Source organism: Astyanax mexicanus, chromosome 1 (genome assembly GCF_023375975.1).
Source record: "Astyanax mexicanus isolate ESR-SI-001 chromosome 1, AstMex3_surface, whole genome shotgun sequence".
In the NCBI taxonomy this organism is placed as follows: Eukaryota; Metazoa; Chordata; class Actinopteri; order Characiformes; family Acestrorhamphidae; genus Astyanax; species Astyanax mexicanus.
The window spans coordinates 48,948,065-48,966,567 of NC_064408.1; the positions used below are offsets into that span (position 1 = coordinate 48,948,065).

Genomic DNA, 18,503 nt, shown 5'->3' on the forward strand with positions numbered 1-18,503 from the left:
AGCCAGTGCTAATCAACACTGTTAGAGTTAAATTAAAACTGAGTGGAAGTTTCTCAGACAGGAATTAAGCCTAAATTTGGACTACAAAGCATTTTGATTGGATATTGTCCACTAAAAATCAAATATGGTGCGGCACTTGATTTAACCCCTGTCTGGGAAACTTCCCCTTATAGTTTTAACGTAGCACTATCAGTGTTGATTTAACACTGAGGGAATAATGTACACTGTACTGTTTAAACTGAGGTAAATGTATAGTGTTTGTGGTTTAACGGTCGTTAACGGTCGCTGAGCGCAGGTTCAGTTTAAATTTGAACTTCAAAACACTGGAGATTCGAGGCGCGTGCTGATAGGGTCGTTCGCGCCAAACATCAAAGCAGAAGGTGAAGCGCGCGGCGGTAAACAGCAGAGTAGACCAAAGCAGCGCGAGGGCGAGACACGCGGCTCAACATCAAAGGCATCAAACGCGCAAGTCACAACAGCTCTACCGCCGAGGAGGAAGTGCTGTTTTTCCGTGGCTGCGCGCGCGAGGGGACAGCAGTCTCCTCCGATGCGCTCGTGCGGGCTACACGCGCGGCTTCATGTGGCCAGAGCGCCTCGGACTCCTCTCGCTTTCAGCCCGGACACAACCACGAACTTCCCATAATAACATGCGCGAGACCGGGCTGCCCCGCGCGCTGCTGCTGCTGCTGCACGCGACGCTGCTGAGCGCGGAGAGGTCTCGAGACAGCAGCGGGTTCCAGCACTCCGCCGCGCTGGACGCCGGGGGGAGATACGCGCTGAAGTGGAGCTTTGATGAGACCAGCATCACGTTTGAAGTTGAGGCAGCAACGAGGGGCTACATGGGGCTTGGCTTCTCTCCAAACGGCGCCATGGCTTCAGCTGATCTTGTGATAGGAGGTGTTGCCAACGGGATACCTTACCTCCATGTAAGTTCACTATACTGTCTTACTGACCACTTACTGTCTTACTGCAGGGGCACAGTTGCTTAGTTTTTTTAATGAAAATTTTGTAGATACTCAACTCTGGTAAAGTTTCAAATAGAGTGTGCACCATACTGCACAGTAAAATTGTTAGTTTCAAATTTATGTCATTTGCACATCATGTCAGGACACACAATCATTAAAATGCTTGGGGTGAGGCTCAGATAATCACTTTACAGTAATATTAAACGGTGCAACATAGCAACAATAAAAATACCATACTATACAAAAGGATACTAACTCTTGTGTATAGGCAAATTAATCCAATAAGATATACAGTTCTGGAAAAAGAGAGCACTTAAAAATGCAACAGGAGTGGCATAAAGTTATCCAAAAGCAGTGTGTAAAACTGGTGAAGGAGAACATGACAATATGCATGAAAACTGTGATTAAAACCAGGGTTATTGCACCACCAAATGTTGATTTCTGAACTCTTGAAACTTTATGAATATGAACTTGTTTTCTTTGTATTATTTGAGGACTGAAAGCTCTGCATCTTTTTTATTTCAGACATTTTTCATTTTCTGCAAATAAATGCTCTAAATGACAATACTTTTATTTGGAATATCGGAGAAATGTTGTCAGTAGTTTATAGAATAAAACAACAATGTTCATTTTTACTCAAAAATATACCTATACATAGTAAAAAAAAAAAAAAGAAAAAAAAGAGAAACTGATTCATAAACTGAGTTTTTTCAGAGCTATTTATATTTAAAGTGAATTAGTAGTGATAACCATAGCAGTAATATATAAATAAGTTTTAAACCGACTTCACAAGCTCATTTATGGAATTGGGTTCTCTCAATCCTTAATATTTTTTTCTTTTTAATTAAAAAGCAGTAATGTTAAATAGTGTAAAAATACACAGAAAAAAATAAAACAAATAACTACTATTAACTATTGAGAATGACTCTGCTGTTTTACGAAAGTACAGATGAAGCCAGAGAGTACTATTGCCTACATCTTCAAAAAACTCCTGGAAACTCTTAAAGAAAACTGGTACAGGAAGCATCAGGTCTGGCTGACCCACATGGCAACAACACCTTTAGCTAAGCTTAACACTGGACTAAGTCTCAGTTTCAGCATTGAAGAGAAGAATTATAGGTCTGAAAGGTAAAGTGCAGTAATAAAGTTGAGAAGATTAGAAAATTAAAAAGCAGCTTTAGTGGATCATCATACAGCACTGCATATAGGCAACTAAAAATCTTTGAGCAATAGTGTATATTCATTCTTAAATTTAGGGTGTCTGGTAGATTCCGGGACATTTTTCTGGGTATAAGAGCATTTACTGGTTTCCTGAGCAACCATGGTGCTGCCAATGGTGCTGATACAAGACTTACTGTGAACACATAAATCAGACATGCAAACTCAGTCTTTATCTGTCCATTTACACATCCTTAAACCAAAAAAATGCAGAATTAGAACTGAAGAGAGCTGAGATCAGAGACCTACAGAGTCCTAAAATCACCAGATTCGTCCACTCTGAAAAGAGACTGCACCACACTGCATGTTTTAAAAGTATTTTTTAGGATGCTCAGTGCAATTACAAATTCTCACTTTTATTAAACTCAGTAAGTTTATGAAGTTAATGAAGGTTATGGCCATATAGTAAAGTATAGTGTAATTATTGTGTCAGGTGTTTTCTGGACTGAAATGTAAGTCATACACTGCCTACACTAAATATATACTACACTGCCTGGAAAAAAAAAAAGTCACCACCCCCCAAAAAAAAAGGTCACACTATAATATTTTGTTGGATCGCCTTTAGCTTTGATTGCAGCACGCAGTCACTGTGGCATTGTTTCAGTAAGCTTCTGCAACATCACAAGATTTATTTCAATCCAGTGTTGCATTAATTTTTCACCAAGATCTTGCAGCAGCATTGATGATGGTAGAGTCTGACCACTGCACAAAGTCTTCTCCAGCACATCCCAAAGATTCTCAATGAGGTTAAGATCTGGACTCTGTGGTGAACTCTCAATCCATGTGTGAAAATGATGATCTCATGCTCCCCGAATCCTGAACTCTTTCACAATTTCAGCCCCATGAATCCTGACATTGTTATCTTGGAATATTCTTGTATCATCAGGGAAGAAAAAATCCATTAATGGAATAACCTGATCTATATTCAGTATATTCAGGTAGTCAGCTGACCTCATTCTTTCAGCACGTTCTGTTGCCAAACCTAAACCTGACCACCTGTAGCATCAACCCCACATCATTTACTTACTTAAATCCAATTGGAGACTTTTTTGACCAGGCAGTGTATATATTTTTTATTTTAATAGGAAATCAATATTCAAAATGAGTTGTGGAGGCAGTCCTTGCTTCTTCATTGTGGTTACTTGGGTTAATATATTTTTGCACTGCTTGCACTAACACAAGCTTCATGGGACATAATAAACCCTGGAATTTAACAGGAGAGCAGATTTAGAAATATTTTGACTTATAGTCCAGGTCAATCTGGATCCCCGATTGGTATGGTGAGTGATGGAAGAAAGGGAGGAGCTGGGGTGCATGTGGGTGTTTCATTCAGCTGAGAAGTTGGGGTATACTGTGGGAAAAATAATTATTTGATCCCCTGCTGATTTTGTAAGCTTAACCCCTTACATAGACAGTAGTACCAACCAGCAAGAATTCTGACCCCCATAAACAGTTTATGTGCCCATGAAAGTATTATTAATCTCGCCTTGCTATATTGTATAAAATACACCTGTCACAGAATCAGTACCTTCGATACAAACCAATGGGCAAGACTAAACAGCTGTCAAAAAACACCAGGGATAATATTGTAGACATTTCCAAGGGTATGATAGGCTACAAGACTGCAATCACCCTCACTTTGAAGCTCCATGCAAGATCTCATCTTGTGAGAGAGGGTAAGGATGATTCTTAGGAAGGAACAAGATGCTTGTTAATGATCTCAAGGAGGCTGGAAGCCCATTCACCTAGAAGACCATTAGTAACACACTTCACTGTAATAGATTGAGATCCTGCTGGCCATCTGTTTAAGAAGAATCATGTACAGGCCCATCTAAAGTTTGCCAGTGAACACCTAAACGATTTAGAGAAGGCTTGGCCGCATGTGATGTGGTCAGATGAGACCAAAACTGAGCAAGACTTTATTGCATTAAGGAGCTGATTAACGGGGGTTGTGAACCATAGAATTCTGAGTAAGAAACTGCTGGCTTCAGCCAGAACACTGAAGATAGGTGGTTGTAGATGGGTCTTCCAGCATGACAATGACCCAAACACACAGCCAAGGCAACAAAAGGAGTGATTTAAGAAGAAGCAGATTAAGATCCTGAATAGAAATAGAAAATAAAAAAAATCTGTGGAAGAAACTTAAACTTTCAGTTGCCAAATGACATCGATGAAGTCTTCAATTTGATTTGATTTGGGGATTTTTGCAGTGGGCGAAAATCCCTCATGGATGTGTGAAACCCAATGACCGACTAGACCAAACTAGAGTTTCTGCAACAAGTACTAAGTTATATTTTGCTAAAAGCTCAAATATTTATTGCACTTAATTGAATATACATTAGTTTATAACTTTTATTAATTGTGAATCTTTTTGGGGAAAAAAAGTGGAATTCGAGTCTTACAACTTATTGTTAATAAACTACATGGAAAACAGTGCATTTGTAGACTTGAGTAACAGATGCCTTAACCCTGTCTGTCTGTCTGTCTATCTGTCTGTGTCTGTCTGTCTGTCTCGGTGTCTGTCTGTCTGTCTCGGTGTCTTTCTGTCTGTCTCGGTGTCTTTCTGTCTGTCTCGGTGTCTTTCTGTCTGTCTCGGTGTCTTTCTGTCTCGGTGTCTTTCTGTCTCGGTGTCTTTCTGTCTTTGTCTTTCTGTCTTTGTCTTTCTGTCTTTGTCTTTCTGTCTTTGTCTTTCTGTCTTTGTCTTTCTGTCTGTTTTTAACCACCCCCATAAATACACAATATCTTCCCTTGACATGGTAATACCACAGCTACTTCTATTGAGCACACATGTTCTAATTAAAGAGCATTTTTTTGGTAGTTGATTTGATGGAATTTGACAGTCAAGAACAGTAACAAATAGATCAGCTGTGAAGTACCAGTCATGTCGGCTTGTGCTGCATTAAAGCAAGTCTTTTCACACCCATTACCTTTTCTAAAATCCAATTTTATTACCTTATAAAACTCAAAGGAGCAGACACTTTCTAGACGGCCTTAATTTTCAGTCTCAGCTGTTAATGCCCTCCAGAAATCTGTCAAAGGAGGCTTTTCCTACAGTAGCCTACTTACTGCCGTGATCAAAATGAGGAAGCCAGCCTGTTGTGATCTGGCTTACCATCAAACACTCTCTGCATAGCACTGGAGATCACAGTCAGCGTAAGCTTAAATTACTGCCACTGCATACGGCCTCTGTGTCTTTCTGAACAGAGAGCAGTACATCAGTGAACATGTTGTAATAGTTCTTCCTGAGTTGTCTGTTGGGTTTTTTGAACCAGTCAGATTTGCTAGTTCTAGCACACCAGTTTTAACTAGAGCTCTAATTTCAGATCAGGGTTTTATCAGTATTGATTCTTAGATAATTAACAGTGTTTTAGACTGGGGCACCAGCAGGATACAGGCTCACAACTAGGGCCACAACTACGCCTGTTACAATAATTACATTATCAACTTATTGTACAATAAATGGACTTGAACTCAATAATATATAATAATTGTGAAATTGTATACTGTGTATATTTGTATGTTGGATCACATACAGTGTATAACAGTATTTTACATTGTTGCACAATGACCAGTGATTCAATAACTTTGACTATATACAGACAGTGTGGACTTCAGAAAAAAAAGAAAAAAGCATACATACTGGTTGTTCGGATCAGCAATTTCAGTTAAATATATCGTAAAGCAGACAGTGATATTTGAGAAGTGAAATTAAGTTAATAAGATTTACAGATAGTCTGCAATAATTCTTTAAACAAAATCAGCCAACAGTACTATAAAGAGCACCATCAATAAAAGTCTTTTCTGGTCTATTTTCATACAGAAGGTGCACCTCATTATGCAACACTAGTAAGGAACAGGGGAGTCGCCATGTTTTCCTTTAACTCAGCAGGTCTTGCTGAGTTCAGGTCTTGCTACGGGGAGGCAGTGTTTAGTGTTTAGGGTCATTGTCTTGTTGAAGTATCCAGCCCCGACACAACTTTAACTTTCTCACTGATTCTTAAACATTGTTCTGAAGAATCTGCTGATATTGACTGGAATCCATGAGACCCTCAACTTGAACAAGATTCCCAGTACCTGCACTGAACACATTCCCACAGCATGATAGAAACGCAACCACATTTTACTGTGGGGGGCAGTAAAGCGTTTGTCTTGAAAATATGTGTTATTTTTCGTCCATGCATAAATAACCACCCTCAAAATAACTCAATTTTAATTTCATCAGTCCACAGAACCTTATTCCAAAATGAAGCTGACTTGTTCAAATGGTCTTTAGCATACCTCAAGCGACTCTGTTTGTGGCGTGTGCTCAGAAAAGGCTTCTTCTGCATTTCTCTCCCATACAGCCTCTTTTTGTGTAAAGTGCACTAAATAGCTGAATGATGCACAGTGACTCCATCTGCAGCAGGATGATGTTGTAGGTGTTTGGAGCTGATCTGTGGGTTCACTATTACTGTTCTCTCCATCCTTCTCCTCTGATTATCTGAGATTTTTCATGGTCTGTCACTTCAGGTCTTAACTAGAACTGTGCCTGTGATCTTCCATTTTCTCTCTATGTTAATCACAGTGGAAACTGACAGCTGAAATCTCAGAGAGCTTTACATCCTTCACCTAAACCATTAAGGGATGAACATATTAATGATCTTTTTACTGAATACAATCAGATCCTAACGGCAATGCTTAAGAATGATTAAAAAAACTTCTCTGGAAAGTAAAGACAAAGCAGGGCAAGCTATTCTTAATACCCTTGATTTTTTTGTCTGCAGGTGTCCTATTACTTTGGTTAATATTTATGTATTATAAGACAGTAACTGAACTGTCTGCTTACATAGTCCACACTCTGTGCAGAAGAATGGTCAGACAAGAAGATATGAGTGACTTTTAACAGGAGGCAGATTGTTATAGTTAGAATGCTGGGTCCAAAGCCCAAGGCTTGTGGGGTAGTTAACTACTAGACCGCGCGTTTGGGATCCACTATGTTTATGTACAGTACAGGCCAAAAGTTTGGACACACCTTCTCATTTTCAATGCTTTTTCTTTATTTTCATGACTATTTACATTGTAGATTCTCACTGAAGGCATCAAAACTATGAACACATGTGGAGTTTTATGTACTTAACAAAAAATGGTGAAATAACTGAAAACATGTTTTATATTCTAGTTTCTTCAAAATATCCACCTTTTGCTCTGATTACTGCTTTGCACACTCTTGGCATTCTTTCAATGAGCTTCAAGAGATGGTCACCTAAAATGGTTTTCCAACAGTCTTGAAGGAGTTCCCAGAGGTGTTTAGCACTTGTTGCCCCCCTTTGCCTTCACTCTGTGGTCCAGCTCACCCCAATTCATCTGGATTGGGTTCAGGTCCGGTGACTGTGGAGGCCAGGTCATTTGTTGTTAAGTATAAAACTCCACATGTGTTCATTCATAGTTTTGATGCCTTCAGTGAGAATCTATAATTTAAATAGTCATGAAAATAAAGAAAACACATTGAACGAGAAGGTGTATCCAAACTTTTGGCCTGTAGTGTATATACTGACATTTTAGTTCCTCTTTCCCGGCCCTGTAATCACGTTCATCTCTGGGGACAAAATCACTAAATTAGCAACAGCGCTTCAAAGAGAACACGATCATAATTCCACTATTTACACATTAAATTACTAATTATTAAGTTACAGGTTAATCTACAGCTATTCCGACCACCTGATGCTGCTAGAGCCCTGGCCGCATGTAAGGCTAGGAAACCCGGCTAAAGGAGGATTAGCTTAACCAGTGAAATGGCTAAGCCGCTAAGCTAACGGTGGATTCAGCCATTCAGGTCTTACTTATAAACTTACTAATAAAGTACAGGTGGAAACAACACTGAAACACTACTTAAAACAGTGTTAAATGTACTAGTTTTATAAACACAGGCAGCAGTAAGTGGAAAAAGAGAAAAGAATTACTTACATTTTTTACAGAAACTTCCCTCAGTGCCGACTCCTGTGCTACATCATTCAAATGAAGATCGATGAAAATTATATATTTTTTAAACACACCCCTAGTGTTTAAATAAACATTTTTGCTTTATCTTTTTGTTCTACATAAGATTAGAAATATCATTATAATATACTTACTTTTGTTGCCAGTGGTTTAGACATAAATGGCTGTGTTGAGTAATTTTGATGTTAGCTAATTTATGCTGTTATACAAGCTCTACACTGACTACTTTACATTGTATCATCATAGTGTTAAATCTTCAGTGTTGTCCTGTAAAAATATATATACAGTGAGTCCAAGAAGTATTTGATCCCTTGCTGATTTTCTTTGTTTGCCCACTAATAAAGACACTATCCTTCTGCACTTTTAATGGTAGATATATTCTAACATGGAGATACAGAATATCAAGACAAAAATCAAGAATATAATTTTAAAGAATATATTTTAATTAATTTGTATTTCAATGAGGAAAATAAGTATTTGATCCCTCTTGCCAAACACACTCAATACTTAGTGGCAAAGCCTTTGTTTGCAAGCACAGCGGTGAGACGTTTGTTGTAGTTAACCACAAGTTTAGCACACACACCAGGGGGAATTTTGGCCCATTCTTCTTTGCAGATCCTCTCTAAATCATGAAGGTTGGTGGGCTGTCGCTTGGCAACTCTGACCTTCAGCTCCCTCCATAGATTTTCGATCGGATTGAGGTCTGGCGACTGGCTGGGCCACTCCATGACCTTAATGTGATTTTTCTTGAGCCAATCCTTTGCTGTATGTTTAGGGTCGTTATCATGTTGGAAGACCCAACCACGGCCCATTTTCAGATCCCTGGCAGAGGGGGGGAGGTTGTCCCTCAGGATTGTGCGGTACATGGCTCCATCCATCTTCCCAGTGATGCAGTGAATCAGCCCTGTACCCTTGGCAGAGAAACACCCCCAAAACATTATGCTTCCACCTCCATGCTTGACGGTGGGCACAGTGTTCTTGGGGTCATAGGCAGCATTTTTCTTCCTCCACACATGGCGGGTGGAGTTGAGGCCAAAAAGTTCAATTTTGGTCTCGTCTGACCACAAAACCTTCTCCCAATAACTTGGTTCATCTTTCAAATGATCATTGGCATACTTGAGGCGCGCCTCCACATGTGCTCTCTTCAGCAGGGGTACCTTTTGGGCACTGCAGGATGTGAATCCATTGTTGCGCAAAGTGTTGCCAATTGTTTCCTTGCAAACTGGGGTCCCAGCTGCCTTCAGGTCATTTGCTAACTCCTGCCGAGTGGTTGCAGGACGATTTCTGACCGTTCTCAGCATCATTGCCACCCCACGAGGCGAAATCTTCTTTGGAGCACCGGGCCGAGGTCTGTTGATTGTCATGTTATACTCTTTAAACTTTCTGATAATTGCACCAATAGTTGTTACTTTCACATCCAACACCTTACTAATCTTTTTGTAGCCCATTCCAGCTTTGTGAAGGTCAACAATTCTGACTCTGAGGTCCTGTGACAGCTCTTTGGTTTTACCCATGTTGGAGACTTGAAATCTGTGTGATCTGTCTGATTCTGTGGACAGGTGTTTTTCACACAAGTGGTTAGTGAGAACAGGTGGCTTCAGGTCAGGTAACAAGTTGATTGGGAGTGTCTAACTGGTCTGTAAAAGCCAGAACTGCTAATGAATACTAAGGGATCAAATACTTATTTCACTCCATGAAATACAAATCAATTAATATATATTCCTTAGATTTATTTTCTGGATTTTCTTTTTAATATTCTGTCTCTCCATGTAAGAATACATCTACCATTAAAAGTATAGAATGATCATGTCTTTATTAGTGGGCCAACGAAGAAAATCAGCAAGGGATCAAACACTTCTTGGACTCACTGTATATATATATATAAAAATACATTTACAAACATGTAAGGGATGTGCTTACCTTTGTGAGATACTGTATGTTTAAAAATGTTTTATATACTTTGTGCCATTACTGTTTTTTGTACCATTAAATAGAGTCTATCCCATTGTGATGGCTCTTATAGGGCAGAGCATAACATTTTATACACTGCTTTGGCACTTCTCTGTTAGAGGGGCATAACCAAGTACTTTTTCCATGTTTTCCCACCACAGATTTAGGTGAACAAAGCTTTAAAATTCCTCTGAAATTAGTTTTGGTATCAACCATAATACTAGTCTCTACTCATCAGCTAATGATCATGACATTGAAGAGTCTTCTAAGCAGGGAAGCATGAAGCTGCAGTGATTTAAAATGTGATCACACACATGAAATATTTAGGCTTTTCTCCGCTCTTATTTTGTCAAAAATTGTGTAACTGGTTTATCTATGTATGACTACATATTTAACTCATGGAAATGTGAAGCATTATTTTTTTCAGGGCAGAGTTGAAACTTTCTGAAGAAACAAAGCACACAGGGCATCGATTTAGTGCAGTTGGACCCTGTATGTTTAAGGTGCACTTAGCTCTGTTTGAAAAATGATTCCTTTAATGCTGAGTCTTATAGCCAGGGGAAGTGGATGTTTACTTCCACATCTTGAGACGGACCCTGTTCCTATTCATGTAGAACACAAGTATACACCAGATGTGCTCCTACACAAATAATATGAGACATCTGCTGTATGCAGTGGGGTTTAAAGAATTTGGACAGTAAAGCTCTTTTGTTGTTGAGAAATGGAACTCCTGCACTTTGGGGTTCTGATGCAAATGATATCAATGCCAGTGGTGAAGCTCCAACTTGTAAATACTGTCTTCGTTGCTTTCTTGTCTAAACTAAGCAGCTTAGACCAAACTAAATTGTATTTGACCCTAGATTGCTTTTATTTCTCCCTCCAATTTTGAGATGTTAACAAATTCATGAAGAATAAATGATATTAAAAAGTGTCTTTATAGAAAGTTACCAGCCTGGGTTATCTTGATGGTGATAGGAAGCAGGGCTCGCAATACTAAATTACCTAATTAAACAAACAAACAAAAAAAGAGCAAGTTTCTTTTGTTTTATTTAGAGTTTAAGTGTAACAAATTTATAACATAAGCAGAGTTTATATAAAATTATATTGTATGAATTTTAAAATGTACATTAAAAACTATTATGAGGTTTTAAATATAATAAACTCTTCATTCTTATCAGTAAAACTTTAAGTTAAAGTTTAAGTTTGTGTACTTGTAAAATTTAGTATGCAGACATTTATAATAATTTATGGAACTTCATTTTAGAAAATATATATATATATATATTGAATACAGTTTGTTTTGTAAAGATTGTATTGTAACAGCATGACATTTCACACACATGAAAAGTACTAAAGTTTAGTCAGTTTTGATTTTTTAGAGTTAAAAAAATATATAATTGTGGATCATTTTATTAGTTTACCTTTACTGGTAATAATATTCAGAAATATGTGAAAAGTAGACTCTTTGTAGTTGTTCCACCAGCTTGGGTACGTACAACTAACTTAATACTATAATAATAAATGGAAAAAAAAATCTTTATAATGCTAATCCATGTAAAAGTATGCACACCTTCTGCAGTTCAGTTTGTGCTCTGTGATATACAGTATGTAGATATTAGCACCAGACTACTGTTCCAATTTTAGAACATCCTTAAACAATAATAAAATAGGCTTCAGATTATGTGTGTGTTCTGTTGTGTTTCAGTCCAAAAGACTTCTAGATCTTCCAGAACAAACCGCAGCTGGCACTCTCTGTCTCAGTCTTATTAGAAGCTTTCCATCTCCTGGAGTTTCTGGAAGTGGATTTTTCACATATCCTTGCCTAGACTGTGGAGGGTGTTCATGACTTTTTGGACCATTCCTCAAAAGTGTTTTGGTATAACAGAGATGATTCTTTGATCATTCTCCATACTTCCATAGTCTACCACAGTCTGGAACAAAAATGCTTTGGTTTTGACATGCCTAAAATCCAATGAGCCCTTAATGAATTATCATTTATCATTCAGCCTTTAAATGACTACTTTACTTAAGATGATCTTTAAGTTAGATGCCAACAAAAAAACTAGAATTAAGAATATACTGCATGTTCAATCCTGAAAAACACCTGCCTAATAGAGAACAGATGCAAAGTAATAGGACTTCATGATGCTGTATTCCACTCTAACCATGCCTGGCATTAGATATGGTGACAATAGATTTATGCTTAGCTACTCCCGAGAGTCCTATTCTATTGGCAGTACTTTACCACAAGCTGTGTCAGCAGTGAGTGCAGAATAAATTAACTTAAACATTCATTAAAATGAATTTTCACAAACCTTTGGACATATAGGGCATTTCTGTTTTAATTAATCCTGTAAATCTGTGTGAAAAAAAACAAATTCTGATGAGATTAGCATTTCACCAATTAATCTGAGCCATGCTGTACGAATTCAGCAATATTTTGGAGTCAACATACAATATCATTTAGCATACATTAGTGCTGTGCGAAATGACGATAAATATCGTGGGGGCAATAGAAAAGTGTCTATCTTGCTACTTACCTTCTATCGTCCCTATCGTTTCTACAGTAATTTAATCAATTATTCATGCAAATATATGAAGTAGGCTACGATGAAATGTATTGGCGTGTTCACTTTGCATAAACTCGGTTTATATAAGTGATAATAAAGTAATCTTCGCAAAAAAAGCTTCAGAATGTGGTTTTGCGACATGAAGCTGCTTTACGTTATTTGACGGATACTTTAATAAATGTTAATTGAGTTTATTTTAATAACTCAATGTAAATACTCATATAATTTTGAAAAAATTAGCTACTGCATCTACCTCATCTGTTTTCAATTGATACATATATATTGCTGCACTAAATGGTAGTAATTCTCATTTGTGAAAGTTGGGTTTAATGTCACTTTGAAATAAATTAAGCAATGATATTATTTGGCTTTTTTGTCATATAACTGAAAACATACTCAAATGTGTTATATCATGATATATATCGTTATTGTGGTATAAAAAAATCCCATATTGTGATATATGATTTTTCCCATATCGCCCAGCACTAGCATACATTCATACATAAACTCAATGAGTGCTATACTGTTATACTAACAAAAGTATTCCACTTTTGGAAGCAATTTTCTATCAAATCAAGGGCTTGATTGCTACAATTTAAGAAGTGTGGATCTGCTGGTAGTCCAAAATAGTTGATGCGTGGAAGAGGATTCCAGTGGCAACCTATGAAGCTTTAGTGACTTACACAAGGCACAGCAAATTGTCACTGTTATACAAGCTGTAAACTGACTACTTTACATTGAATCAAAGCATCTTATCTTCAATGCTGTCCTATGAAACTGTATGGGGTGTGCTCATTTTTGTGAGGTACTGTATCCTTACAGAGGGTGCTATAGACTTTAAGCTGTGCCTAAAACTGCTATATTTTTTTCTGAAATTAAAAGGGTGTCCTGTAGTTTGCTGTGCATTCACTGTGGATCTTTAACTCACTGTTGTACCTCATATCCCATTTCACTCGGCCTCCAGCCCAGTTATTTTATGTGAGCACTATGGAGTCACATCAATGTCAAAAATTGAGGGCGCAAAAATATAAGTGGGGTGCGCAAAAATACCAGGTGAAAAAAATTAACCTGCGTGTTTTAACATTTTGCGTGTGTAAATTAACTTCTCGTGAGCACAAATGTGAAACTAGCGAGCAAAAAAAGGAAATCGTGTGCGTGCTGAGGAAAATGTTGCTCTCGAGCTTCATTTTTCTCCTCTCGGTGCTTTTTTTCCTCGTGCCCTGCGTGAATTACCTGCAGCAGCAGTTTGTGCTCGACTGAGTTTATTGCGCTCGAGTTTTGAAAGGGGTGGTTTTGACAGTTTGGGGGCGGGGCCAGGGTTAACTCCCTTAGCGAAAGCTATTGGCTGATATCTCCAGGGTTCGTGACGGACCGCCTAACTCCACGAGGCGGAGGAGGGCGGGGGAAAGAAGGACAGCAGGAGAGTTAGCTAACTGGCTATGCTAACATCCAAACAACCCGCTCTCCGGCGCGACCCGCTCTGTCTGCCCGGGTTTACTGCCCGGAGTGACCCGCTGGGTTAGCGCCTAGAGCAACTAGCTCTCTGGGTGAACAGCAGGCGAGAGCCCGGGCATTAAACTCCAGCACACTGGAGAACGGGCAGTTTGGAGGTTAGCATAGCCAGTTAGCTAACTCTCCTGCCTTCCTTTTTTCCCCCGCCCTCCTCCGCCTCGTCGAGGTAGGCGGTCCGTCACAAACCCCGGAGATATAAGCCAATAGCGTTTGCTGAGGGAGGGGACCCTGACTCCGCCCCCAAACTGTGAAAACCACCCCTTTCAAAACACGAGAGCAAAAAACTCAGTCGAGCACAAACTGCTGCTGCAGGTAATTCATACAGCGCACGAGGAAAAAAGCACAGAAGAGGAAAAAAATTAAGCTCGAGAGCAACATTTTCTTCACGACTCCCTTTTTTTGCTCGCTAGTTTCACATTTGTGCTCACGAGAAGTTAATTTACACACGCAAAATGTTAAAACACGCAGATTAATTTTTTTCACCTGGTATTTTTGCGCCCTCGACTTCTGACATTGATGTGACACCATAGAGCACAGTCTGTAGCCTAAAGAGCTCCTTCTGTTGCTGCACACACATGTAATGCAGCTTGAGTTTGCTGTTAAAGGCGTTACATCTTTTTGACGTGTTTATCATAAACAATAAAACAGTAAAAATACTAATTATTATTAAGCCCTCATTTAAACATAACTCCGTTAGCATACAATTCGGAGTCAAATAGGGCCCATATAACATGTTAGATATGCAAGTATATAGACAAGTGTATTGTGGATCAACATTTTTCAGGGTTTTTCAGGACTAATGTTAAAAATTAGATGTGTAGAATACTCATTGAAAAAGTTCTGAAGCAACAAAATTGTGGGACGGCTTACTATGTTCTTCCACCAAAAGATCAGCACATTTTTTAAATGCCTGAACTGCTTCAACTCATTCCAACCCTTTTCCTTTTTCTGCAGGACTATTATGCAGATAGCAGCAGGGTGGTCCATAAAGACCCAGTGCAGAACTACAGGCTGCTGTATGGCCGAGAGAACCACACACACACTGTGCTGGGCTTCAGCAGAGACCTGGAGACCTGTGACCCCAACGACAGAGCCATCACGGTGGGTGAGAATCAGCCCGCTTAACACACTTTCTATATACAGCTAAGACCACTTAGAAATTATGAGTTTTTGATTTTACTAAATTGAAAACCTCTGGAATATCTTCAAGATGAAGATGGATGATCACAAGCCATTAAACCAAACTGAACTGCTTGAATTTTTTGCACCAGGAGTGATATAAAGTTATCCAAAAGCAGTGTGTAAGACTAGTGGAGGAGAACATGCCAAGATGCATAAAATAGTGATTGAAAACCAGGGATATTCCACCAAATATTGATTTCTAAAAAATGTCTTAAAACTGTATGAATATAAACTTGTTTTCTTTGCATTATTTGAGAGTTTATATAATAAAACAACATTTAAACAATGTTCATTTTACTCAAACATATACCTATAAATAGCAAAATAAGAGAAACTGATTCAGAAACTGAAGTGGTCGCTTAATTTTTTTCTAGAGCTGTATATTGTTAATATACTTGTTGCAAATTCACACAAGCCTATAAATAAGAATGTTTTAATTGAATATGTAAGGGTGAGTTTAAGTGCTAGAAGTAATTTTAAAGATTTTATTACTTCATTATAATTATTAGCTAATATTTAAAGCTTTATTGCTAGATTTGAAGGCTTCATTAGACTGGTAATTTGGCTCAGCTTTAGCCTAATTACAATTAGGAACAATTGTAAAGCTTTTTTTTTTTTTAAGTGAACAGCATCATTTGGCAGTTTGATAATGACAGTATTGGTGTGCAGTACGATTTTATGCGTGGATGTAGTAATGGGGTGTATTTCCTGTCAGCTGAAAAAGCAAGTGTTCCATGAGTTACTGTCATGGGTAACAGCAATACTCTAATGAGAAGTTAATTCAGCGACCCACAGTCTTACAATCACAGATGCTCTGTGTCTCTGAAAGAGAATAAAAAGAATATAAAAAATGATTACATTTACCCTAATTAATGCTGGCCTGAACAGTTTAGCATCATGTTTCTGGTTTCACACATACTGCTATTGCAATCAGAAAGCAAAGCATTTGGCATCTTGTTTTCTGGTTATAAGGTTCAAACAGAATGTCCTGTAAGTATCACAGAAGCAGTGCAGTAAGGGATTAATTTCTAGTTGTTTTTTTTTTGTCTAATGAGCAGGGCTACTAGCAGGAAAAGTTAGATAATAATACAAGGAACAGGAGTGCTTGAAGCTTTGCAAACCTATTAGAACTTTCTGTATTTCTGCATGAATATGACCTAAAACAACATCAGATTTTCATTCAAGTAAAGTCTACTTTCTCTGAAAGTAGATAAAGAGAACCCAGTTAAACAAATTAGGGAAAAAAATATTATATTTGGTCATTTATTTATTGAGGAATATGATCCAATATTATATATTTGAAAGTGACTGAAAAGTATTAGCAGTTAATTATTTATTATTATTTATTACATAAGTTAGGTGTTTTCAACCAATGGGATGATAATCAGGTGTGAGTGGGCGGGGCCTGTTTTATTTAATAAACAAAGATTTATCGGAGTCTGCTCTTCACAACATGTTTGTGGAAATGTATCTTGGAATGAAACAAAGGAGATTTCTGAGGACCTCAGAAAAAGAGATGTTGATGCTCATCGGGCTGGAAAATGTTACAAAATCATCTCTACAGTGTTTAGAGTTCACCAATCCATAGTCGGACAGTACAAACTGTGTACGAATGGAGGTAATTTAAGACCATATGAACAGTTAGGCAATATGACAGGTGATTATGGGAGTTTTTAAGATTGGATGAACTCCACTGTCATTTATTTTATAGCAGGTTTTAATTTTTTTTTCGTAGTTACAAACAGTTTCTTTTAAAATGCCACAGTTAACACAGTATACCCACAGCTCAGCTACACCAGCTAAATTAACTAATACAATCATCTAATGTCAAGGTCAAGTCAGAGCCTGTGTTTAGTACTTAGACTCTTAGACTCTTAGCAGGTTTTCATCAGTTTTTCAATACAAGTATGTGAGGATAATACATGTAACCCACTGGTTTTTATTAAAATGTTTACAGTCTAAAAACTTGCTGCCATCGATTCTGTAACAGTCCACACTGTGTTTATCTCCAGGGCAGTACCATGCGGGTGATCTGGGCGCTCCACAGTGAAGACGTCGGGCCGTCAGGGCCAGTGTATCATGGTATAAACAGAGGAAGAAAGAGTTTACGGTTTCTAAATCCAGGAACCAGCAGAAATGTTCCAGCTGGAATAGCTACAATGGACCTGCGCAACAATAACGTGAGTAATGTGAATAAGATTGGCTATAATGTGTTAGAAAGTGATGGAGAACATCACAAAATGGATGGGGTGCTAGCAATTAAATTAAATCTAAATTAAATTAAGTTTTAAATTAAAACCTTTAAATTTTTTAATGTTTTTCAAAGGTGGTTTGCCTTTTGAAAACTTCATTTCAAGTGATCTGTTTTCCTCCTAAGACAGGTTCCAGTGCCTGACAAGGACACAACCTACTGGTGTCAGATGTATAAAATGCCAGATGTGCAGCAGAAGCATCATATCATCAGAGTGAGTAAGACGTAATCGACGTAATCCTACCTTAAACATGTCATGTGCTGTCAAGCATGGTCATGACAGGTTATTATTACTACTAGCAGTAACTGTTATTACAGATACTGCAGTGTTTAATGTCTTGACAGGTTAAGTTATGGACAGATTTAAAGCCATTCCATGGTTATATCTCGTTTTAACAGTGCTTTGTAACTGGGTTCAGGTAAAATGTCTATGCAAACCTCCTATGTTGTACAAGTTTGTGTATACTTATTAAGAGAAACCTATTAAATCAGTGTCTACTGCTGGAGTCTCGTAGCTCACGGCCCATTTGTGGCCTGCAGAACGATATTTTGTGGCCTGCTGCTTAGAATCAGATTTTAGTGTTAGTGTGACCCTCAAAAAAGAAACACATTAATTTCAGTGGAGAGAGCTGCTGCATGCATGCTGGGTTGTGTTGCACAGCCCCGCCTCCCAGCAAAAAAGTTCAGCAGAGCTCAACTTTATTCAAATAAATCCACCCGCCACCCTGCGTCCAGCCAATCAGGGAACAGCGGACTGCGACTTCACACACATACGAGCCTCACACATACAGAACAGCTGCCTTTCAAACAAGGAGGAGAAACTGAAAAGGCGGAATACAGATTAATAAAACTATAGATCACACTGAGATTGATTAAAAA

General features: G+C 38.2%; 1 protein-coding gene across 1 annotated transcript in view; it reads left to right on the forward strand.

Annotated features, from left to right (window-relative positions):
* The first annotated feature begins 392 nt into the window (after positions 1-392).
* moxd1 (monooxygenase, DBH-like 1) overlaps positions 393-18,503 on the forward strand; it is a 61,085-nt gene continuing 42,974 nt past the window's right edge. Inside the window, exons 1-4 of the mRNA XM_007233468.4 lie at positions 393-926; positions 15,146-15,292; positions 17,386-17,553; positions 17,755-17,838. Coding sequence (XP_007233530.3) covers positions 579-926; positions 15,146-15,292; positions 17,386-17,553; positions 17,755-17,838 — 747 coding nt within the window. The 5' untranslated portion in view covers positions 393-578. The remainder of the gene's footprint in view (positions 927-15,145; positions 15,293-17,385; positions 17,554-17,754; positions 17,839-18,503) is intronic.